This window comes from Dreissena polymorpha, chromosome 4, assembly GCF_020536995.1.
Source record: "Dreissena polymorpha isolate Duluth1 chromosome 4, UMN_Dpol_1.0, whole genome shotgun sequence".
Lineage (NCBI taxonomy): Eukaryota > Metazoa > Mollusca > Bivalvia > Myida > Dreissenidae > Dreissena > Dreissena polymorpha.
The window spans coordinates 64,246,704-64,274,185 of record NC_068358.1 but is presented as its reverse complement, the minus strand read 5'-3'; the positions used below and the strand labels follow the sequence as shown (position 1 = coordinate 64,274,185).

The window sequence follows — 27,482 nt, the reverse complement described above, 5'->3', positions numbered from 1 at the left end:
TCAATTCAATTCTAATTTTAAGAAAAAATCAGATTTTGATTTCAAATAAAGCTTAACTGTTATACATATAGGATAGAATACATCAACTTCTGGAAAAGCATATATAGTTTAGATAAAATAATAAAAATAGCAATTCAAACTCAAATACTAAAATGGTTATAGAAATAAAGTATGTGTTTCTAACTATTATGGGTGTGGGACGCCGACCAAAATCGCCAACGGAAATATAAGCTTTAGTAACGGAGCGTACAATGCAGCTGCTCGAGTTGTTTGTGACCTAGGATACCGCGTTTACCGAAACTTAACAAACGGACAAGTGAGATGCATGCCAAGCGGTTATTGGGAGAGTGTACAATGTGAAGCAAATGGTAAATATTACAAATATCCATCGGATATCGTAACATATAAAACACTATATTCGAATCAGCTATGTAATACATACATATCAATCCTACTTAAGTTACGAACTATATTTCGTCTACTTATTCAAACTTTGGGACATTTCTCACATGTATGAGTAGAAAAACTTCAATACATAACATAAAATATGTGTATGATACAAATCTAAAACATTAAATTGATTGAACATTGGTTTGCACATTCCTTCATCTACAAAAAATCACTAATTTATATTACTCATTATTAAATGTTTATTTTTTCAGTTGAAGTAGAGAATCCTGTATCAGGTAAGAAATATGTATTTTAGCACTTTTTGTGTTTTGGGGTAATAATACGCATAATAAGTGGCTTCCACTCGCATGTGGTATGAATGCGCATTTATTTTCAAGAATGATTCCACTCGCTTAACTATAACGACACACAGTCAACTTGTGAAATATAACCCATCGCAACCGTTTTCATTATATCTCTCTTTGATTATTGACACTAAGCCTAATTTCGATTATAGACAGTCGTTTAATACGCAAAGGAAATTATATTCTTTATGCTTTATTGTAATAAATTATACAACTTTATTAAGATTTATTATTAATTCTTACTTAATGATATTTCTTTCAATGCAACGTCAATAGGGATCCCGCACAGTGTGGGAAGTTGCATAATACGTCATATATTTTTACGTAAAAACTTGGAAATAAAATGGGAAGCTCTATATTTGAAAGTGGTGCCTCTGTCACTATTTGTTAAACAATACACCAACGACCATCTCTGCGATGATTTTTAAAGCGGAATGAAAGTAATAATACAATTTGTTATTTTAAATGCATAACCCACATGAATACGTTAACGTAAATTTATTGTTACAATGATTGTTAGAAGAAATACTGATTATATTATATTATGCCTCAAAGGAAAAGACAATACTATAATGTTTGGTTCTGTGCTGTAGGAACTCGCAAAAAAACCTCGTATATGACTGCAACTTCCGATAAAGCTCACGTAACGGTTATAAACAGCATTACATTCCTTTTATTCATAGTGAATGTTCGACTCAGCGGAGGAGGTGACAACTGGGGACTTGTTGAAGTTTTCCATGATGGCGAATGGGGAACAGTGTGCGATGACTTTGCTGCTTTAAATTTTGTCGATGTGCTGTGCAGCCAACTTGGGTATTTTATTATGTATTGTACTCGTATATGGTCTATCATGGACTCCCGCTATAGCAGAATTTTTTTTTATAAAATATTAATCAAGAATTTATTTTTTAAATCAATATGACGTTTGAAATAATAAACTTCTGTACATTTAAAAGTTTGCATAATATAATTCATGAAAAGTCTACAAATCAGGGATTAAAATAGATAAAAATTGCTTATGCTTGCACATTGCATTTATTTAGCTCATTTCAGAACGAAATGCGCTAAATGGAGCTATCGTTGTCCGGAATACATTGTTTATCGTTTAATCACGAAACACACTTTTAAATAAACATTATCTTTATGTCATCATGCTTCAAATGAAAAGCGATTTAAGATAAAAATAACTTTAAAGGCATTTTGTAAAGAATTTAAAGAACCAAGTACAAATATCTGCTATATCCATTCTTTTAACACGATTTCTGAACCGGAAATCTTATGGTTCAAATTCAAGAGCATCGAAATGCACCTCAGGAAAACAAATACATGATGGAAAATGCCTAGTAACGCAACTCGGATATTTATGCATGATACCAATAATCAACATAATTAAGATTAAACGTGAATATAATTAATTATTTAAATACGAGAAATCGTTTGTTTATAAGCGAACCATCTCAAAATAATGTAATAGCGGAAGAATCCCAACGATGAGTAAACAATGCTGCAGATTTGTTTATACGGCCCAGGGACACAAAGTTTTAGTCTAATCAATAAACCAGAATGAACAATTCAAAATCGGATAACATGCAATTATGTACATTTGTGTGTCTGTTTGTCGCATCAGTAAATTAAGTACATGTTTAACGAACACTGAATTGTTATTAAGGCTTTCACTCTTCGACTAGATTGTATACGTTAATTGCATGTTGTTTACTCAAACCTTCCTTTGCGTTTTTAGCACAACGACCGAGACATTCTTTTATTGCTCGCGAGCCTCAAAAGACCACCATATAACCTCTTATTTGATTGTCGATGATTTTAGTTAAAATGAACATAATAGTAACTATGTGTGTTTTCAGAATGCATAATGGAGAATTTTTGGCACGTAACGAATTTCGGCAAGGTTCGGGGGCAATATGGCTTGACGACGTTCAGTGTACAGGTGTAGAGTTGACCATCGAGAACTGTACACATAAGCAATGGGGTAAAAACGATTGTGGCCATTCTGAAGATGTTGGAGTTGTATGCAATGTGAAAAGTAAGGGTACACCTTAAACATTATCTTTTATAGAATATTACGCGTATTAACTTAATATAACCATTTATGAATTATTTCTTCATGTTTATGTTTCTACGTTTAAAGGGTCTTGTTCAAAGTTTGGTAAAATGTCGAGTTTCAAAATAGCTGTCATTTATTAAAAAAAGAATTGATGTATTCTGTTTAAACTAGCAAAATAACGCACTTGACTAAGGCATTTTCAAAATATTGCTTCATTAATAGAACATCATTCGAAATCGGTAAAATAATACAGCGTTTGTTACGCTTTTCTTCGTTAATTTGGAAAATAGGTCGACACTTATCATAGCGGTTATGTGATTGAGAGATAACTTTTGCTTCCAAAGGAATTGGGTACGATCCCCAAGGACGGCAATATTTTTAATTCAACTTTTTTTAATTGACTACGGAAATCTGTGATAAGTCCCTTTCATTATAATTTGTTTAATGAGCTCAAAAATTGGGATCGTAACGAAACAACCGTGAATAAGTTAGAATCGAATTTCCCTTATAAAACTCAACTTAATGACGGTAGATATAAATGGCACTTATTACAATGTTTGTGTTTCTGAACTATGGCTGATGTTTATATAACTTACCTGTATAATATTGTAACGTACCCTTTATACTTAAAAATAAAATCGTTTGTTCTTGTGCATTTTAGACTGCGATAGATCACCGGAAATCGAAAATGGAAAACTCGTTACCGAAAGTTCAACGTCGCACGGCTCAATGTCAAGAGTTGTATGTAACCAAGGGTACCGTGTCTATCAAAACTTAACAAATGGAGGTGTAAGATGTTTGCCAAATGGTCAATGGGAATATGTTAAATGCGAAATCAACGGTATGCTTATGTTTCAAAAATTGTATTCAAAACGACATAATGTTTATTAACTTTGTTAGGTATTTTATTGTTTATTGTAACACAGTAACATGCATGCATCTAATTCTTTATTTTATGAAACAACGCACATGTCTCCCTTTATAAACACGTGCTCGCGGTTTTATTTGTTAGCGAACTATGTTCATCGTCCATAAACGTTCCTCTTGAATCCAAAATTGTAAAGGCCTATTTTCCTGAGCTATTGGTCTAATCTTGATATAACCTCACAATACAAGTGTTTCTGTGAAGAGAAGTGCTAGCTATAGTAAAAATTAAAAGAGTTCGGGTCGCATAAGCAGGTTATTGGAGCTTAATATAGTGTGTGTTTTTATGTGGACATTTCAAACAATATTTTACTATTTCTTGTACTTTGTTCTTTGAAAATTGGTACTAGAACAACACAATATTTTGCGAATTATCTCCGTTTGATCTTCCTTGATAACTTTGAAAAAAAATAACACAACTTTACAAGAATGATCAGTGGATGGTATCTACAAAGGTATATACTATACACACAGTGTCTGTCTTTTGCATATTTATTGGGTTATTGGGTACTTTCATACTTAAGTCATGAGAGCCAGAAAATGTTTGTTCAGTGAAACTACAGCAGTTCCCTCGAGAAGTCGGGTACAACTGGTTCTCACCTGATAATCAACTCTCACTTCTGGTTCGGGACATTTTACCCAACCACACCCTGGCACCCGTTTCTTTTGGCTGCCGAAACGAATGGAAGGAACTTGCATGTTTTGTACGACCGGTTGCAAATTCCTGGAGAGGAAATGGGCACCGCCAAGATATCATCAAGCCCACTGAAAGGAAATGACGAGGACATATCAACAAAATACAAAGCCGGATCGGTCGGGTCCCTCAATAACAACGACATCGCTAGAAGTCATCACCTTACCCTGGCCAATACGATGCACCCGCAAAAAAACGTAATACAGCCATATGGCCTGCTCCAAAGAGGCAAGGTCAAAATCAAAACGATATCATACTGTCACCGCTATTGTTCAAATCAAGCATTAACACCGCGAAAACGTTTCCTTGCGCAGGCATCTGCAGTCACTATGACTTAGTTCTCACAACCGTCAAGCTGAAGTTAAAGAGGAAGCAAATCACCAAGAACCCTCGCATTAGATTTGACTTGCAGAAATTGAAAAATCCAGTGATAGCAGAGGTATTTTAAGCACAGATAGGTTGCAAGTTTGCAGCCCTGAACATCTAAGAAAATGGCATAGACACAATAACCAACGGTTATAACATCAAGGGTGTCTTGCTGTCATCGGCCATAGAAGTTGTTTGGTGAGGGAGAAAGAAGAAGATGAAAGAGGCCAATATAGAGTTGATTGAGGAACAATTTATCATCATCAACAAAAAGAGAAGACCACAGGCAGCATCAAGAAGGCTTACAGCACCGTCAAGACGTTAACGAAGACCAGTCATCCCAAGGTCAGTGTTATAGCAGACGCTGACAGGAATCTCCAAACCGAGAGTGCCGAAGTCCTAATCAGGTGGATTGAATACTGCAGTGACCTCTACAACTGCCACTTCAACCAGACTCCAGTCTCCATCAAAACGATCCAAGACCAGATGCGGATGACGAAAGTCTGTCCATACTTTAGGCCGTGGTGGAGAAGGCAGTGCGAAGTCTTATGACAGAAAATCTCCTAGAGTAGATAATGTCCCTTCTAAGCTGATTAAGCACGGAGGCAAGACAACGACTTCATTATGCAAAACGATCTGGGAGGAGAAGAAGTGGCACAAGGAGTGGACCCAGCCACTGGTCATCTCCCTACCGAAAAAGGGCAACCTCATTTTATCCGAGAATTACAGCACCATCAGCTTCATCAGCAATCCCTGCAAGTCATGCTACCCATCATTCTCACTTGATTGAAAAGAAAGTCCGTGGCACTGTTCGCCGAAGAGCAAGCAGGATTAAGAGCTTTGCTGAGCACAGTGGAACAGATCTCTAACTGCAGAGTCATCATTTAGAAAAACCTTTAACACCAACGTGAGCTATTCCACAACTTTATCCAATTTATAAAAATTGTTCGATCGCGTGTTACCTATGGCATGCTATGGGTGGAATCAACATTGACAAAGACATGGTGCAAGTCATGCAAGAACTCTACGGAAATGCCAACAGCTCAGTACTTTTCAATGGACGGGAGAGGGACTTCTTCAGGACATCAGTGGACGGCCGTAATGAATATCTGCTCTTTCTCGTCCTGTATAACATTTCCCTTATGAAGATTATTTAGGAGACTCTCCATGATTACCATACCTATATATTCAGCGTTGGAAATCCCAACTCCAACTTTAGATTCGCTGATGGCATTGACCTCATGGGTTGCATCAACAATATCTCACCAACAGACTCTTTGCACGACCAGCACCAATGCTGCCATCGGCATGAAGGGCGAGAAGCTAAAACATGCCTCAAGTACTTGGGAGAAATCCTGTCCAAAGATGGTACCAGTATAAGGTCCGAATAAGAATTGCAATGGCGACCTCAGCGATAGCCAAACTGAGCAGGTTATGGGCAAGTACAGGTTCTACAAATCCCTCGTTATCTCCATCCTACTGTTGAGCTGCGGGACTAAGATTCTTCACGCGGGTACAGAACGCAGGATGAAGGCATTTGAACACAAATGTCTCCTTAGATGGCTCCGCATCTCCTACACGGAGCACAAGCCCAACGAGAACGTCCGGAACATGACTGCAACACTTGTTTGCCCACAAGAGCCCCAACTGGCGATCGTCAAACAAAGAAAGCTTGCTTGGTTTGGACACGTCACCAGGCACGATTCTCTGTGCAAGACATTTGTTTTGGGCACGCTAGAGGGAAGTCGCCGTTGTGGCCGCCAGAAGAAAAGCTGAATGAACAATTTGAAAGAGTGGACATCCCTTCCCACGAATTAATTACTCTCAGTACAACACAACATGCTTGACTGGACGAGCATTTCTGTATCGTCGTTCCTGCTATCCCCTTAACCGCCATACCTGTAATGGGAATGACTATGAGGTTTTATGTAATATTGTTCATGTGAGTCCAACATAAAAGTGACCAGGTAAAACTGTCGAAAAACTTGTATACACCATAGATGCCACATTGCTGATTCAATCTTGATAAAACTAGTTCTGAACTTATGTTGTGAGTGTTTCTAAGGAATAGTAGAAACTGGGTCACGTGCGTCACAAAATCAAGTTGTCTGGTAAAGTTGTAGAAATTATATTGCTTCCCATCTAGAGTCTACTGTCATTACTCAATCTTGATAACACTTGTTCAGTATGTTTGTCTTGACAATATCTGGGCCGAGTTCGAATCTGGATCAAGTGCGTCCAAAAACAATTTAATTACTTTAAATCTAAGAACAACTTTGTTACCACTCTTGATAGTATCATCGTTACGTGCGTCAAAACGCTAGGTAGCCATGCCAAATCTGAGCAACATCTTGTTACAACTATTGTTTACTCAATCTTGATAAGGCTAGTAGTCAGAATATTTATCTTTAAGATATCTAGTCAGATTTCTAATCTGAGTAAAGACTGAGGCAATTGGTGCACCTTAAATTTAGGTTATCGCAGAATGTCGACATTGACATATTGTTTATTTTATAATGTATATAAAATATTGGAAATATCCCTTTGATGTTGGTATAACTTTCTTCGGTCCAAAGCATTTTCGTAACATATGTATACTACTTATTTTATTATGTTGACTCTATAAATAGAATGCATTCAATGATATATGGTTCAACTATGTGGCATACAGACTATGCGCTGATTGCAATGAATTCTTTTTTACGTGAGCGGAATACGCATATTTATGATATTTAGGACGTTTCATTCCATTACAACGCGATATTTGTTTTCGAAAGCAACAACATCAACAACTATTGTATATGAATGTAAATAATAACACGAACTGCGAATCAGAATGTATGGTTCGTTTCCTAAAATTTGCTAAATAAGTTAACCATATCAATCAACGCTTATCAATAATTTCAGATTTGGTTTAAATGAACCTTAATCTTCTGTGTTTAACTGCTGAATGATAATTTTAGATAATGCATCTAAATTAGATGTAGATTTTTTTCAATTCAAATTATGAAGCGAAACCCGTTGTTTTATTTGTGACAAATCAAGAGATTATTTAATAAATAATTAATAAAATCATATTTCTTTCTAACACACCATAAATAAACAATAATTGAACTCGCACAACTAAAATATATTAATTTCATGTTCATGTGATTGCTAATTTATATTTATTTATGATGTGAAAAAAGTTGGAATATTATTCAAGTATTTACGCATTGTATAAACTTAAATTAAACATAATTTTCTTCTGTTTGAGATAACTACAATGTATTTATTTAATTCGTTTTGTTTTGTACGACAGTTGCAGTTGAAAATCGTACAGATACAGGTAGGACATATTAGAATCAATGACACAATGTTTGAGTGTATTTTGCTTCGAATTTAAATATTTTTATTTTATTTAATTGTTCATAAGTAAATAAGCGTTTTAAATTTCTGTATCTTTACATTATATTAGTGTTTCCTTATAAAGTATTACACACCACAACTTAAATAGATTAAGGTGACCTATTTTAGTGTAAATGGACACCTACGGTAAAAGTTATTAAATTTGTTGTATTGAATAACTATATCTCGGTGAAAAGAATGATTTCTTTTTCGGAAGCAGGTCATGGAGAGTTTGAGAAGTTTCTGTACGTTTTGATCATCCAGGAATACTCGGCTTTAATAATAAACAATTATCAACATGCTGGACAACAATAACAAATAACCGAGTATAAAAACCCTATTCAATAAGCGGCTAGCTAATTGATTACTTAAAATTAAATATCAAGAATGTGTACGCTAAATAATAGATTTTTTGGTGTTAGCGTACCGTTTTTTCATGTTGAATTGTAAGACATACTTTTTAAACAAAATGAAATATTGGCATCAGACAATCACATAATTTAATGAATCTACGTTCATACCTTTTTTTCTGAAGTAGAAAAGAAATCGCGCGATTCCACATAAAGTTTTCAACATTTCAAACTGCATCAATATATATGATATTTGCGAAAGCTATTGATACATTCTTCAGTTGTGGCATTTTGCGACATCAAGTTTTCGAACAGTTCACTAAAATGTTATGTTATAAAACATTGAATTTTGCATGTATTAAACACTTCCTAAATGCAGAATTAACACACGCGTATTTTTGTTCTTGGAAGAAAACGCCATTTTCATGGTCATTTTTACAATGTTTACTTACAATAACTTACATTGTCTATACATTTATGGTTAAAGTAACTTTGTTCAAAGGTGATGTTCGACTTACTGGAGGAGGTCGCAACTGGGGACTGGTAGAAGTTTTCCATCAGGGCGAGTGGGGAACAGTATGCAGTCAAAACGTGGATTTAAATTTCGTCGATATTCTGTGTAGCCAACTCGGGTACCGTATTTTATATCTGTATCTTTATCTTTACATTTCAAACCGGCAATTATAGTAATCAATGAACGAACGTACAATGAATGTGTTACAGCTGGATTACAGCTGTATTAATGTTTGAAGCTACGTAATTAGCATACTGTCATCAAACTTTTTTTTATTAAACATAGTCTTTTCAACATCGAAAGTAAGTGTCAAAATTTGATATTGCACTATATGCTTCCATAACTTAAAATGATATTTATCCCACTTTTACAGCGAAATCGGTTGATTAAAGCCCCGTTTATTAAATTTCATCTATAATCAACGGCAAGGCTATAATCAATGGCACGAAATGACGTCATCAACTGCCGAAACGGGACTACTTTTTCCCACGCACCTCGTCACCTGTGTTTGCCAAGTGCATCAATAATAAAAACAATCTCAAATGTTTGTCAATCTTAATGACCTTAAAACAAAGGAAAGTAGCAAAAAAACGTGTTTTTTTGTCATTTATTTTTATTAAAACCTCAAGTATTAGGTAAATTTAACACTATGCAAATAGGTTCTGTTGTTGCTCCCCTTTGAAGAAGTCAGTGCGAGTTGCTCCCCTTTGACCGTAGAAAACAATCGTCTGGATCAAGAAATCCTGTGTTAATTTACAAGCTGTACTCGGATATGCATCCATCTGATTTTTCTTCAAAGCATCTTTTCTACCTGGCAATACGCACAAATGACACTGCATCCCGGTGATTCTTGCGTCAACAATTGGGTGTCAACAAGTTAGGTCAGATGCTGAAGGCCATGGCAAAAGACTCCGGCTTTCTCAAGCACAAGAGAATAACGAACCACTCAGTTCGCAAATTCCTGGTCCAAAAATTTCGAAATACAAATATCCACCCACTGAAACCATGGCAATAACAGGGCACAAAAATGTCCAGTCCTTAACCAATTATTCCAACATATCTGTTGAACAGCTGCAAAAGTGTTCATTCTTGCTCAGTCCAGTAAATGTAACAATCCAACAGTTTCTCATGTACACCTTCACGCACCGAAACTATGGCCGAAATGCAGCCTAGACAACCACTGTCTACCGTCGAACAAGTTGATCTTGATGTTCGCCCCACCCAGTCACTTCACGGTTCACCAGCGTTCGAACAACTTTGCCTCACAATTCTTTGGTGCCACTTTCAACATTCAAAATGTTAATGTATATAATTAGCTTAAATCCAAGTAATCTTTGTTATTTCGTCACGAAATAACCACATATTATAACAAAGAAGCAAATAATGTGCACCTCGTGATCGACTCGATAGTTTGATATCGAAAGTGAATTGTGTGTGGTGTTAGGCTACGTTGTAAACAAATGTAGTTCCTTGTATTTAACAACTTAATGTCATATTGATATCATATAACTTAAAGATTTGCAATTCAATATGATTAAAATTGTAATTAATAACGCTCGACACTTTGTTACAGAACGATATTCTGATTTAAAAAAAATGATTATTTGATCAGCGGTTATTTTTGGAACGCGGAGTAATACACTGACCTTGGTTACACTACAGTCATTATCAAAGTACGACAAACACTCGTGAACACTTATTTTGTTTAAATAAAAAAAGTTTACTGAATAAAAGTGGGATAAATAGAATAATAGGTCAGTGTTGATTATAGATCAGGTTTATCATGCTCGGCACGAAAACGAAAAAGCACTCGCCAAGGCTCGTGCTTTTTGTTTTCTAAGCCTCGCATGATAAACCTGATCTATAATCAACACTAACCTATTATTCTCTATTTACGTAGAGTGCGCTCAAAATGAAATAATCCCTCGCAACCTACATAGGTATAATGCCTTTGCGGTTGGACTATTGCATGTTTTGTGCATTTGTGCATTTTAAGTTTTGATTAATAATTATCGAAAACGTTGGATTTGAGGGTTAAAACTTATAAAGGTTGATACATGGCATAACTTTTGATGTATTTAATTTTACAGTGTATGTTGTAGGAAAACATATTATTGACAACGCAATTGTGTTCATAGACTGTTTCAACAAGCCGATTTATAATTGTATCTTCTGCAAAATTAATGTTGATTTTCCTTAAACGACTCAGTATTTGAACTTGCTCACAAAGGTTGTTTTGATTATGTTAGTGTATATCTTGTGTTTTTCATGCTGAAAATTTACAATTTACCTTCTCCGAACGGGTATCATTTATACAATATTGGTCATTCGTTGCAAATGAGGTATTTGCAAGAAGGGTTAAGAGTAAGAGGAAAAACTAGTTTGTCGATAAGTATGGCGTTCGCAACCGTATTGTGTCTAAAACATTCATTGTAAAATGTTCTGATTATTTTTATAGGATGCATAATGGCATATTTTTGGCAAATGACGAATTCCATAAAGGCAAGGGAAGAATTTGGCTGGTGGACGTTCAGTGTACAGGTGTGGAGATGTCTATCTTTAACTGTACTCACATGAGTTGGGGTTCACATGGTTGCAGCCATAGTGAGGATGTGGGTGTTGCATGTAATACTAAAGGTATATACATTTCTTTTCCTATAGACAAAATCAAATATGTATCATGTCGAGTGATCGTTTGTTGAATACTGATTATTCAAAACACATCAGTTCAGTTAATTAAACGGATGAATAATACATGGTGAGGCTGTAAGTAAGGAATACAAGTAAGGAATATTGATTAAGCTTTACAGACATGTGTTTTGTATATATGCCGAACTAGCGTGAATTTCAGATTGTGGTTTGCCGCCGCTAATTGAAAACGGAAAACCCGATATTTGGCGCTCTACATACGGCTCTAAAGCTAGAGTTATATGTGACAAAGGTTTCCTCGTCTATCAGGACTTTCAATATATAAGATGTCTTGCACATGGTGAATGGGAAAAAGTTCAATGCGGAATGAACGGTATGATATATTTTTATGTAAATATCATTCCAAAAAAACAAACAAAAATTGCCAAATTTTTTAAAAGCAATTTATTTTCAAAATTCAATTGCAACGAACTGTTTAGTCATCGCGCTAATCGCACATTTTGGTGTTTAATTGAATACTTTATTCTTTAATATTGTAATATAATCATAACAAAGTAAACTTTACTAAATATTCATTCACTACAACAATTGAAAAATGTCAAAACGTTGACAGTCGTTTTTTAAATTACTTTTGCTTTCTCTTGATAAATAAATATTGAATAGGTAATATAAAATGCTTGATTTCAACCATTGTGTTTTTGCGACAGTTGCTGTAGAAGAAAGCTTAAATAAAGGTAGGCGATATCATCCCGTATATTGATAACTCTTTAGTATGTGATCTTATTCTGCACTACTGTTTGATATATGCATTGCATATATGTTTATATTTGTTATGCGGTAAACACATACTATTACTATTAAATACTTGTTCCTATTTAAATAAATTTTAACATGTTGTTTTAACTTGAATGGTTCGAAATATTGTGTTGATAATACTCGATAAATGTCGTATGCCTTTGTCTCTCGGTCATATTATATATAAATAATGACATGGTCTTTGTACATATTAATTGCCGATTGTTATTATTAAACGTTTTTGTTGACTATTTATACATTCACGAACTAATATTGCTCAAGAATTTTAACGCTTTATTCACCTACATATATTTTAGTTAATTTTCACTAGATATATTGCTCATTTTTGCTTGAGAAAAAAAGCATAATTGATTTTATGGCCACTGAAAACTAGGGTCTCCGCTTCCATCACCCTGAAATACATTTAAGGGCCATGTTTAAAAGCACTTGTACGGATTGTCGAGGTTTGCTTCTCGTTTTGCATATTTTGTTAGTTGCGTAACTTTTTTTATAATGTATCCGCCGTCAACACTTAGGGTGTTGATGTGATAGAAGCATATTTCATACAATCTTGTCAACATTTGCACTGAATGTGTATCACCATGTTATTTGAATACAATTGATAATAGAACATATCGGACCATGTGAACGTATATTTGTTCCCCTTTGACATGTGTTAAAAAAGGCAGAAACAACTTTTCTTATTTCTATTTAGTTGCCAATTTGATATTGACCAATCATGCACTGCCTGTGTCTACATGTACATTTACACATAGTAAACTAGCCTTAAATTCGATACCCTCAACATAGATTTAGAATTGCTTTTGAGAAGAAAAATATAAACAAGAACATCCTGAGCGAATGTTGTCCCATGTGTCCTTACTCCATTTGACCTGATATGCTTGCTCAAAAGGTTTTACTGGAATACAAATCTGCATCAGATGGGAAAACAATCGTTCAATGTCATTTTTTGATTAAACTTGAGAAGGCCTGTCCTTAGAGAGTGGTAAAAACTGATACGTGTTTTATTAATAAGCTGCTATTAGTAGACCTTTCATAATAAAATACGAACTCGTACGAGACAGCAAACTGAATTTTGCGTTCATTATATTTGGAGACAAAAAGCTCGCACAATCCTTATTTAAAAAAATATGCCCTTTTTCGAAATTCAAAATTCAAACTTTACGTTTGACTTTACCATTTATGTAGCTATCTGGTTTTTATTGTAAATTACCGTTTGTTTTAGGTTAACATCTGCGCCAAATTATTTTGTAATACTTTAATAAATGGGACAACAGAGCTCATACATGCCTTTGTAAAGATTGAAATGCTATTTTCGACTTTTGACATTTAAGTACGACCGAAAACTAAATGGCAGCTATCTGGCGTTTGCGTGTAACATACCTTCTGATATGGATTACAGTAAACAGTTTTGCATTTTTGAAAATCCATTAATGAAAAGGGATGTTATAACTCGAAGCAGCCCTAGAGTGAAATATGTACGCATTTTTAATATTACCTTCAAATAACCAAATGCAATTGTGAAGCCAACAGGTAAACGAAAGCTTTCTCCAGGCACTTAACATTATAGTCACTACAATATTTCAAGGGGTCACCAGGGACTGCTGTCAACACATGTTAAGTGTAAACATGGCTGTTTGCCAATAAGAGTTAACGAAGTAATAACAGGAAAGATGTACAATAACATGCTATTGAGTATCGTTAAGCGTAGCAGTAGCGGATTTATCTTAAATAATACATTTATTTTAAAGTGCGACTCATCGGAGGGAGTGATTATTGGGGTCGTGTGGAGGTGAATCATGATGGCGAATGGGGGACTGTCTGTGACGATAATGTAGATTATAAATTTGCCGATGTCCTCTGCGGTCAGCTCGGGTAGTTACTTAATGTTTTGATAGAAACTTATTTTACCAGTTTTAAATTAAAAATCTTAATTAAATAAATTTAATTAAAACAAACACACTAAGAGTTGAAGTTAACAAATAAGTACAAGGAGGAGGCGAGGAGTAGCATCAGCAGCAACGACAGGTGAGAAGTACCATTAGAAGTTTAAGCAGCAGCAGCAGAAGTACAAATTCAAACATACAAATTGAAAGCTTTAAATTCATTTGTGGTATCTCAATGCTCTCTGCAATGTTAAAACAACTTCTGTGTCTTAATGTTTTCCTTCTGTTTTGCGACTGTCATATCTCGTTTTCCAAAATGCAACTACATATTTCATACATCGCGCGAATTCGTCGTGACAAACCTGTACACGTATAAATCAATATGTAAACGTAACACAATGCACGTAGTAACCAAAAGTTATATTCAATTGTTTCTCCTGTTTTCAGCTTCCAGTTAATAACATCATTTAAATTAATATAAAATGCTTTATCTTCATTTTCTTTTCATATAATAGAAAATGTATACCGCTATAAAATGATGGCGAACATTACCTGCTTTCAAATTCATTTAAATTGAATTAAATGCCAAAAGCGCAATCGTCTTACATTTAACAATTTGCAACAATTATGCATAAAGATGATCCTAACTTACAATGTTTTTTTAGTTTTTAATACATATATTTTTCACACGAGCTTATGTACGATTCCTATCAGGATGTTTAAAATTCAATATATAATGTTGCTCTTGCTCTTAATGGACGTGCACTCTACCAAAAAAAGCAAAACGGATATAGTAAAAAAACAGAATGTGTTTCTGAAATTATTATCACAGCAGGAGATACAAGCTGTAAATTAGGATCGGGTCCAGCCTCTGTGACATTAGTTTCCGGCAGATGGTCATGACTATATATATTCTTAAATACGACATATGATAAAAACAGGAATTTGACAATTACATGAATGTTTGTGACACATTTTTATCATATTATATATAAAAATAATCATTTTTAAATCTTCCAACCATTTAAAGAATTGATAAAATTTTAATCAGTATGCATCTTTGAATAAATTTGATGTTTATTGTTAAAAGCATGGTAACGCGAATTTTATGAATATTGTTAAAAGCATGGTAACGCGAATTTGGCGACTTGTGTTTTACTGCAATTTTAACACATTTTGAAGGAATATTCAACTTTGAAAAATTAACGGAAATACTGTATACAATTTTAACAATGAATTGTGTTTGCAGAATTATCGTTTTGGTCAGGCACATTCATTTTTTAGCAATTGTGTAATAACACCGAGGCTTCATTTATATTGCGGCTTAAAATGTGCATTGTTGCCCCCACACATTTAAATTTTTGAAAAGTCTATTGTTAGTGTCAAAATATCTCTACATCTTAACTTCAAATGCTTCGATAGGTGAATCACATCGACGTTATGTTCTTTCGACATGCGACAACTCAATTATCCCATAAAAAGCATTATATAATACTCTTTGAGTCTTTTGACATCGTTAATATGCCCTATGACATACTGTGTGTGGCCACACACGACCTTGCACATTTCTCTTTGTAAGCCATTCCTGCATCAGATTGCATGCATTATCTTAAATAAAATGAATTAAAACATGTTAAAAATCGGACTCAGATTTAGAAAATTAGAATACAAAAAGGGTATTGTAATTATTTGTTTGTTAAAACAGTTGTTAAACTTTAATAAATTTGTATCGCCACAATTTACAGCATGAGAAATGGTGCCTTGTTAAAGTATGGCGAGTTCGAACAAGGTACTGGTAAAATCTGGCTGGACGATGTTCATTGCTCAGGCTCAGAAGTGACGATCTTGCATTGTTCGCATGACAATTGGGGTTCTCATAACTGCGACCACAGCGAAGACGTTGGCGTTGTCTGCAACGCTACGAGTATTGGTATGCTATTTACAAAACATCATTATATTTAAATAACTCAAAACAAATGATGATGAAACATTAATCTAACGCTTTTATGTAACCAATTGGCGTTGATCAGCGTTTACTATAGGTTCCCCTTCTTCTTAACGGAACTGGTCATAGGCTTATAAAATACTTAAACAATCAAGTTGTGAATATACATTAACAACAAAGCAACACATACGACAAACATGATTTTAAAACAAAGGATTGTGAACGATACAAAGGAAAAAAATAAGGTAAATGAAATCAGCTCACCTTTGTGAATTGGTCGATAACTTATAATCTTCATAGGTTCTTTGGTCAGTATTGTGTTGCCTATAATCGATAATGTGATGATTATGCACTACCTTTGATTAAGAGGTCAGGGTTATATCACTTTTCTTTAAATAGCAAATAATAATATTGTTATTATTATAAAACACCATATACTGTAATTACAGATATACATTTGGATATACCTTTGTACTTCGCCTGAGTGCGAAACCCGTCACTTGTGTGTAATTCCGCGTGATGGTCCGTCTGCAAAATACAACATATTTTTATTGAACAATCAATATATAATATATGTCGGTCACTTTTGACATCATGCGATTCAGACGAATCGGATATGGATAACGTAAAGGCAAAGCTTGCCAAGCCTTTTCACAAATCCTATGTGAAAATTCTACATTCTATTTTTATTTATTTTATTTATTTATTCTATTTACATTCTATTTTGTTTGCAACGCAATTTAAACTAGTTCTTAACCAATTTAAATAAAACAAATCGCAAATATTTAGCGATGAATCGTACAACACAATATTCAAAACTTAAATTTACCTAGTGGATAATTGTTGATTGTGTCTTTCAGGTAACACAATAAAAGTATGCATTTCATTGTTTAAAATTGTTTTGAAGTTGTTAGTACGTGCTTAAAAGACGTTTTCTTATTCTTTCAGGTAGTATTTACGTTGTTTCTATGTAACGCGTCCTCGTAAAAAAAAGTTGAAATTATCCCTCATGCATGAACGCATTGTAAACATCTCACTTATATTCCTTTTTCATTCACTTTTAACGATAGTCTTACACAAATAGAACATAAATGCATGATAATCTCAAATAGAGACTGTGTTAAATCTGTGTTATCGGTCAGAAACATTATAATGTTTGAAATGGGTAGAGTTTATCAGTGTTATTGGTAAGGGGTCAAATCACACTTAAACATATTAGGTCAGCGAATCCAATTTAAGTGTACACTAGTAATAAAAAATAATACAAATACAGATTTAAAGATATGACAGGAGTTTTCAAAGCCCATTATTTAAAAAAAACGGTCCAACGCATGTGAAAAATGCTTATCTATCAATTACTATTGGCAATTAGTAAGATAAAGCACAATATTTAATTAATACGGCTTTACCCGGTAGGGGACACCTGTATTGCGTGTAATACGGTTACCCTTTAAATATATGTTGGTATGTATGCTGTTCATGTTTACATCGCATTTTAGATTGTAAATTACCCCATGCAATACGTAATGGAAGGCTACTTACCAATGGATCAACAACATACGGTTCAATAGCTCGAGTCATTTGCAACCCTGGATATCGCGTCTATCAGACATTGACTAACGGGGGGGTTAGGTGCCTGCCACACGGTGGATGGGAGAGTGTTGAATGCGAAAAAAATAGTAAGTTATTGGACATTATCTGCTGATAATGAATGAAATCTTTTGCCATACATGCTAGTATTTTCCTATAAATTACGTGTTATACATGGTTGTATGTTTGTTAATGAAGTTTAATTGTTAAGTCTATCACTAAAACTATATAATTTTATTATTGTGTTACAGACGCTACGATTGAGAATGCACTAACAGGTAAATTGTCTTGCTTCTTTTTTCAAATTAAGATGGGTTCAATTATATATAAATTTGTTCTATTGAGCGAACAAAGCGGGAAATTAAAATAACATGTCTAAGTGTTTTAAAACAAGAATGTAGTTTATACTTATCAATGTCCCTCTGTTGATGCGCTTGGTCAATATATGGGGTGACAGATCGGAACAATGCCTTTGACGTAATATTGGAAAGGAATTATTTGACAATGTGTGCATGTAAAGCATATGTTAAATATAAGTTTTACAATTTCGAAAATTGTGTCCGAGACATTACGCGGATATTAATTATTATTCGAATGTCAATCACTTCATCAAAAATCACCAAGTAAGATGCGCAAGGAACTGACAATATACGCATGTCCCTTCTACTAAAAACAGCTAATTTTTTGTCCTCAATTTGAATAATAATTTCATGAACTCTCGCACATTACAAGATGTTTTTGTGAATCACTATGTCGCCCCATATATATAGCCTTTGACCTTGAAGAATGACCTTGACCTTTCACCACTCAAAATGTGCAGCTCCATGAGATACACATGCATGCCAAATATCAAGTTGCTACGTTGTAACGAAGTTATAGTGTATATTAAATGAGCGATTTTAACCCATATATTTGACCGTGAAGGATGACCTTGACATTGACCTTTCACCACTCAAAATGTGCAGCTCAATGAGATACACATGCACGCCAAATATGAAGTTGCTACGTTGTTACGAAGTTAAAGTGTATATTAAATTAGCGATTTTGACCCATATATTTGACCTTTGACCTTGAAGGATGACCTTGACCTTAACTTTTTAAGACTCAAAATGTGCAGCTCCATGAGATACACATGCATGCAAAATATGAAGTTGCTATCTTAAAAAGTGCAAAAGTTGTGGCAAATGTTAAAGTTTGACGCAAACCAACAAACCAACAAACAAACAGACCAACAAACCAACAAACCAACAGACAGGGCAAAAACAATATGTCCCCAAGTATATACTAGGGGACATAAAAAGCTAGAGGAAATAAATAACAAAGTGTCCAAAGTTCTTACAAAAGAAGAGTTTTCCTTCATTAGAAAAATTATTAAGGAAACTGTCGAGCAAATAAAGGAGAAACTTTTTGCAACTGTTCTACACAGAATCGAAATCCTAGAAGGAAACGTTTTTGAACAAAAACGTGACATTGAAAAATTACAAAATAAGGTCTTGGAAAAAAACAAACAAATAGAGGAACTTAGAAGCAAAAATGAAATGTTACAAGATGAAAAAGCACTGCCGCCATTCATAATGAATTCGAAAACAATACGGAGCAGTACAGTAGACGGAACAACATCAGAATGACTGGCGTTCTAGACGATCAAGAGCGGGCAATCGTCAACCACCGTAACACAGAAAATAGTATCGCTCGTAAACGAACACCTAGGTATTCCGATAACACCCAGTGACATAGACATCGCCCACCGATTGGGAAAATTCAAACCAACCGAAAACAGGCTGGTTATTATCAAATTTGTGAGGCGACAAACGAAAATCGACATTTTACTAAAAGCTAAGCAATTCAGAGGCACCGGCATCTTCGTCAACGAGGACCTTACAAAACTTAACGCTGAAGTGCTTGCATCAGTGCGACTTAACGATAGAGGTAATGTTGAAAAATGCTTGTCCTTTTAGGGCAAAATTTACGCGCTTCTTCAAATGAAACCAACACGCCACACAAATAGCTTACGAGGATTACAAAAACTGGTTAACAAAGGCTTGGCCACGAAAGTCTTACTCTGAATCTCTCAACGCCTCCTCCCAGGCGAACTCTTGACGGTCAACAAAAAGCAATAATTGATAGTTTAAACCGATGTGAATTATATATTGATGGCTAATGAATGTATAATTACACTGAATTTATGAAAAATTACTCTTTTGCATTCTTTTTCTCAAACAGGTGTTACGTTCATATTAAACGGAAATTGAGTTATAAACTGTTCTACTATAAATATTGCGGTCGTCTTATTGTCGTCTATAAGCACAATAATACAAATATTTTTCTTCCATCCTTTACCAATTGCACCTGCGTTGTAGCAACGCTCTAGCTTTCCGTGCACTACTTATTAACGCTGTTACTTCCCTTGTTATCAGACGTGTCAGTTAATCATTAAGTAATTCAGTATAATAATATTGATAATACAGCATTTATTATCACTTTGCCACAATACTGCTTCTTCCGTTTGTGTAGTTCCGAGTGTTCAAGAAAGAAATACAAATTCTGTGTCTATTAAGTATGCAATACAGAACATATAGATCCTACTTAAATATTTTTAAAACAAAAAATACACTAGTCAGAGTAAATTCAATTGTTTAAACATAAATATTACTAAAAAGAGATAAGTAAGTATATGGTATCGTCAGTTGGTAACATTGAATATTATCATGAAATAGTGATTTATGATTATATTTACTGACTTGTATATGCTCTTTTTTTTCGGTTCATTTTAGATGTCAAAAAGATACCCGAAAAGTATTCACTTGTTTTTTAATCGCATATTTCTTGTTTTTGTTTCCTATTAATTTGTACTATTTTCCGTTTTGTACTTTTGTGTTGCTACTATGTATGCAAGTGCTTCTGTTAATTTTTCGCTTTTCCATGAGTAAGCTTAAAATTGTATCTGTCAACTGCAGAGGCATTCAAAATACTCATTTGATTAACGATCAAATTAAATCTATTTACTCCGAATGGGGATCAGAATGCTTCTTAAGTTATGGCTCTTCTAATCCGCGCGGTGTAGCAATACTATTCTCAAAAAAAATTGAGTATAAAATACATAACGTACGAAGTGACGAATCCGGCAATTGTATTTTTGGATTTGAATATTGGTGAAACAAGACTCACACTGGCATCTATATATGGACCGAACTCTGACAGTCCCGAATTTTTTTACGAATATTTTTGATATTATTGATACAATGAGAAATGACTCCTACTTAATTTGCGGCGATTTTAATTTGGTTCTGGACCCGACTATAGATTATCATAACTATAAATCGATAAACAATAAAAGTGCCAGAGCTTGTATATCAAATCATATGAACGATCGTAATCTTACTGATCCTTTAAGGATATTAAATCCTGATACTAGACGATATACATGGAAAAGAACTAATCCAATACAACAAACCCGGCTTGATTTTTATCTAGTATCATCATTTTTGTTACCGTTTGTTCATGACGTTAATATAATGTCCAGATACCAATCGGAACACTCAATCGTAATTCTGGCATTAAAATTTAACTATTTTAAACACGACAAGGGTCTGTGGAAACATAATAACATTCTTCTTAATGACATCAATTACATAAACACAATTTATGATACAATTACCGAAATTAAATAAAAAATATATGTTACCTGTTAACAATAAAGATAATATTGGGACAATACCGGACCAAGAAAGAAAGAAATGACCAACTTTTTTAAGATCCAGTTATAATGGAAATAAGGGGTAAAGCTATTTCTTATGGTTTGTATAAAACTAAATCCCGTAACAATCGCGAAATGGAAATACAAGTAGAAATTAAACAACACGAGAAATCATTTACAGAGAGAAACTTGCAAATTATTACTGATTTAAAGAACGAACTTACCAAAATACAGGAAGAGAAATTAAAAAGCGCTATAATAAGATCGCGAGCGGAATGGATACAATTTGGAGAAAAGTAAACAAAACTGTTTTGTAACCTTGAGAAATATTACTATGCAACAAAAACTTACAATCACTGACCTAAAAACTGATGACAGTCTTGTTTTAGATAGGCGGGCGGATATCCTGAATGAAACCGCTTTGTTTTATAAAATTCTTTTTTAAAAAAAACGATAGTACTGATATTGAAAATGATCTTAAAAGTTTTATAGTAGATATTCATACTCCTAAACTATCTTACGAAGAATCAAAACAATTAGAAGGGCCAATAACACTAAGCGAGGCCTCTTATGTCTTAAAAAACATGTCGAACAACAAAAGCCCTTGATCGTCGGGTTTTAGTAATGATTTTTTCAAAGTCTTTTGGCAAAAATCAGGTACTTTTGTTTGTAGAGCGTTAAATCACGCTGTTGAAAGCGACATTTGTCTATACCTCAATCTTAGGGAATTATTACTTGTATACCTAAGGGCGATAAACCCCGACAATTTCTAAAAAATTGGCGCCAAATAACATTGTTAAACACTGTTTATAAAATTGGTTCTGGAAGTATTGCCAATATATTTAAAAAATAGATTAACAAGCTCATTAATAATGACCAAACGGGTTTTTATAAAAGGCAGGTTCATAGGTGAAAACACTAGACTAATATATGACATTTTGAAATACACGGAGGAAAATAATATTCCCGGTCTACTCCTTCTAATAGATTTTGAAAAGGCCTACGATTCCTTGTCATGGAGGTTTGTTAAGAAAACACTCTTCTTATTTAATTTTGGACCTGACCTTAGCAAATGGTTTAATGTTTTATATAAGAGTGGTATCTCAGCAGTAACGCAGTGTGGAGTGTTATCATATTTTTTCCGATTTTTTTTTATTTATTTATTTTGACCTTGCAGTCAAGGATAACTCATAAAAGTGCAAGCACTTATTTCCAATGGGGTCCTTTGGTTTTGCTAAAGAGACAGCATGCAGAAGAGACAGTATTGAGATACAAGGAATCCGGGTGTAATACCCTAGCTCTTTGCGAATAGATCCCTTGGGTCTTTTACGTGCTCAGTGAATAGCACCGATACACGCGAGAATTACCTGGGTTTCATACCAGTACATCTCTCGTTGGCTGGGAAACACTTGAAGCATTTCTGAAATGTCCAGTGCCCCGGCCAGGCATTGAACCAGGAACCTCTGGAATGGTAGACCAGACTGTTACCACTCGACTACCGCACAACGCGGATGTCGACAGGGTGATCCCCTCAGTTGTTATATTTTTATTTTATGCGCCATAATATTGTCTCCTAAACTCAGGGCAAATCCCAAAATAAAAGGAATAAACATAAAAAATACTGAATATAAGTTATCGCAATTTACTGATGACACATCTATTCTCCTGGATGATTCTGCAGAATCCCTTAATGAAGCCTTAGATGAATTGTCGCTGTTCTCAGTGTGGTTTGGATAGAAAAACATCAATTCAGTTCTGATAGTATTCAAACTAGATGGAAGTTACAATGGAACCAACAGACTTTCGATATGCTTGGTTTAACTTTTCATGTTGATCTTGACAAGATGATCGATATTAACTATACAGGTAAATTTTCTAATGTTAAAACACTGCTAAAAAGCTGGTCCAGAAGAATATTAACTTCTATTGGAAGGATACAGGTTATTAAAATCATTGCTTTGCCAGTTCTCACCCATTTGTTTGTGTCACTTACTAATCTACCACACAAAATGTTGTTGGAGCTTAATGATATTTGTTTACACTTTGTGTGGAATGGGAGTTTGAAAATTAAGAAAAATTAATACTTATTTAAGAATATTCTGATGGGGGCCTAAATATGATCGACATCTTTTCTTTTATAACTGCTCTGAAATGCTCTTGGATACGAAGATTCACCACAGGAAATGGTAAATGGATACATATTGTTAACATGACATAAGATACCCAAAAACTTTATTATTGTGGTGTTCACTATCCGGAAAACCTCAAACATAAAACAAACAATGCTTTTTGGAAAGACACTTTAAAATCCTTTGTCGATTTCCGCAAAGCTGAATAATTTGATATAAAGTACATATTTCAAACCCCAATATTTTATAATCCAAATATAACGATCGGCAATAAGAGTGTTTTCCTAAAAACATGGTTCAAACATGGTGTACATTTTATAGGTGATTTGATAAAAAATCACGAGGGATTAGAGTTATATGGCTATGAAGATCTGTGTAACAAATATAATTTCTATCCAAACCACGTGCAGTGTATGGGTATTGCTGAGGTAGTATCTGAATACTTAAAAATATGGTTTGTTCGATAAAACACCTGCTTTAAATAGAATTACAGATTTAAATATTCTTGACTTTGTTAAGCCACTTGTTCCCCTACAAATGATATCCATTTTAAAATATCAAAAAGGTACTCAGCCCATGTGTAATATTGTTAAAACAAATGACAATTTACCTACATGTATGTCAAAATGGACGAGCATTTTTGAAACTATCGAATTAAAGGACTTGAACCATATTTTTGGAATGCCATTTTCTATAACCAAAGATTCTACACTACAATGGTTTCAGTATAGATTATACACCGAATTATTGGTACAAACTATATTTTGTACAAAATCATAAAGCATCAGCAAAATGCTCTTTCTGTCACAATGTGCCAGAAACAATCGGGCACATTTTTGGGGAATGTAAACATGTAAAAATGTTTATTTCCAAACTGTTTGAAGGTTTTGATGTATTTACTGAACTTATAAATGCACCCTCGTTTATGTTAGGACATAAACACACAAGTGCTCCTCTTAATCTTACTTTTCTTCTTACTAAAAAAGTTATATGTAATTGTAAAATGAATGAAAAACTACCTACCGTTATCGCTGCAAAATCATATTTTTCATTCCAGTATAATATTTTAAAGGATATGAATGTGTTCTGCAATTTAGATTCCAACTTAATAAGTTCAAATAAAGATTGGGGCATTTTGTTAAGTCTGTATCGTTAGAAAAGAGTGACTTGCATCGTTCATCTCTATATTTGTAATTTCAATATATGTATCAAGTGGTATACCGCTATATATGCAATAATTATATTACCTTAACTTTGTAACTGTGAGCAATTGTCTACTTTGCAATACTGTAAATTGTACATTGTGACTTGCATATATTAGCAATATATTTATTCTTCAATTCATGTATACATTTATTGCTGTTTATGCAGTAATAGCAGTTTGTATATTTTTCATTACGCAGTTATTAGCACTTGTATAAAATGCAATATTGTACACCATGCATTATGATCTGTTATATATACTGATGATGCACGGTATGGAGGGGGATGCCCTCGACCTCCACATACCTATTGACGAGGCAATTAAAACATATAGAACGGAACAAAAAGACTTTCCTCCTAGTATTTTAAAGGTTGTTGAATTATTGACGTACGTATTTTCATGTAAATGTCCTTGATCTGGCAATGTCATTATCCATTTTTTTAGTTTCCGTCCCAAATCACCTCAATATACGTTTTAATAAATGCGTTTATAAAATCAGCATTCCCCATAGAACGACTATTTGCCACCAATTATAATATGATGACGGAATAGTCACAACAAAAGGTCAAATTTTCATCTTTTTCAGCTAGGTATCCTCAAAATCCTTAGAAGAATGCATATTGCAATGACGTACATATCAACATGTGCATTGAGTTCTATCTAAAATAGAAACAAACATGTTTCGAACTGACACAAATATAAATTGTCAAATTAACTACATGAATTTACTTCGGGAAAAGTAGCCTTAACATTTGTAAGTTTTTTTCGTTGCATTAAGGTCTAAAACAATTTGTCTTTGTTTAAGGTAACGTTCGACTTGCAGACGGAGGTTACAACTGGGGACGAGTAGAAGTTTTCCATGATGGCATGTGGGGCACAGTTTGCAGTGATAACATTAACAATAACTTTGTTGATATATTGTGCAGTCAGCTTGGGTATGGTTTGAAATAAGTTTCATATAATCATGTGAAGCAATTAAGTATTGGGATACGTGATATACTACATCTATTATAAGTGTGTGTTGTTTTAAATAATAATGTATTTTTTAATGTGTTGTAATACAATATCATGTTATGATAATGAATGATCAAAGTAGTCATTTAGACATTCAAAGTGAGATAGAAACTGAATTAGCCGTTCTTTGCTTAGTGCCTTGAGAACAGTATTGTAGACATTTACAGGTTCTTTTTTTTTTGGTTCGGGATACAGACTGACAGACGTTACGTGACGAACTATTGTTTTGTTATAGTTAAGATCAAAATGTTCATTCTTTTTTCTTCAAACATATTCAATACTCTAACATTTAATTTCCCCGCATCCTAGGAACATTGAACTGTTTGTGCAATAGCCTTCACAACAATCGACTTGATTTTATTTATTAAATTAAAACTGTCTATGTTAGCTTAATAATGTGACTGGTAAGACCTTTAAATTTTCAGAATGAGTACTGGTGAAATTGTTACATTGGGACGGTTTGAGATTACAAAAAGCAGTGATCAAGTCTGGCTCAACAGAGTCCAATGTGATGGTGCTGAATTGTCCATTGAAGATTGTGTAAACGACGGATGGGGCGATCACAGCTGTTCACACAACGACGACTTTGGTGTCACATGTAATCCAAAAGGTGGTTAAACACAATGCTTTGTTTAAGTCCCTGATCGATTTCACCGGAGATGGCCTACTGTAGTAGTGGGATGACTGTCCGTTTGTCGTGCTTGTGTGTCAGTTCTGCCTCAGAACTTGATCATGTAATTTCTTAAAACAGAACTGGAGATGCATTCATACGTATTGCATAATGTGAGGATTTAAAAATGACACATTTTCGCTAGAGACCATAGGTCAGGACCCTGTTACTTTAAATAAAACACAACCTTAAATAGTAATACTTCAAAAGGTCAATAAAATATGATCATTAAAAGACATATACACATTAAGCTATAGGTGTTTCATATGTATGTCTCTCAATCATACTAAAACATGGACTGCGCATACGTCTTTCTTCTAAATGGCGAACATAATGTGTAGTATTAATAAATAAAAATGTTTATTTAAATATATTATTTCCGTATTTCGCACCTATTCAGAATCCCCAACGTTGCAGGAAATCTTTCAAGTGTAAAAATACAGATACAAACAACAGATACAACGCATTGTATAGTAAGACTAAGAGATTTAAAGAAAGTAGCTCTACCTCTTTGAAAGACTGTCATGGTTTCACGGCGTTGAATAAAGATTAAATTAGTTTTCAGTAACATATTCTTGTAAAGGATAAAAGACACAAAGGCGTTTAATTATTACGTTAAGGCATTTGATAACTTCAGCTCACACTGCTCGTTGTAGCCGTTTTATCTAAAGGGGTTTTATATGCCATTACATTATCAAAGTTCGTATTGCAAAAAATTTCAGGATGCGACACGAATCCTCAAATAACAAATGGATATATACATTCAGACAGTAAAACATTACTCTGTCCGAATGCGTGCGACTTCGAGGAGAGCGTCTTTTGGAATAATA

General features: G+C 34.1%; 1 protein-coding gene across 2 annotated transcripts; it reads left to right on the top strand.

Annotated features, from left to right (window-relative positions):
* Nucleotides 1-26,973, top strand: LOC127876280 (scavenger receptor cysteine-rich domain superfamily protein-like). 2 transcript variants are annotated; one of them, XM_052421394.1, is made up of 16 exons: nt 1-368; nt 663-686; nt 1,439-1,568; nt 2,618-2,796; nt 3,479-3,658; nt 8,103-8,129; nt 9,041-9,170; nt 11,511-11,689; nt 11,904-12,074; nt 12,409-12,435; nt 14,269-14,392; nt 16,149-16,333; nt 17,848-18,027; nt 18,190-18,216; nt 25,774-25,903; nt 26,408-26,973. In XM_052421394.1, exons 1-16 carry the CDS (start codon nt 326-328, stop codon nt 26,598-26,600), a joined length of 1,929 nt encoding a protein of 642 aa, XP_052277354.1. In that variant the 5' UTR covers nt 1-325; the 3' UTR covers nt 26,601-26,973. The 2 variants fall into 2 exon arrangements, with proteins under 2 accessions (XP_052277354.1, XP_052277355.1); XM_052421395.1 differs by lacking the exon at nt 26,408-26,973 and adding an exon at nt 20,713-20,734.
* Nucleotides 26,974-27,482: the final 509 nt, after the last annotated feature.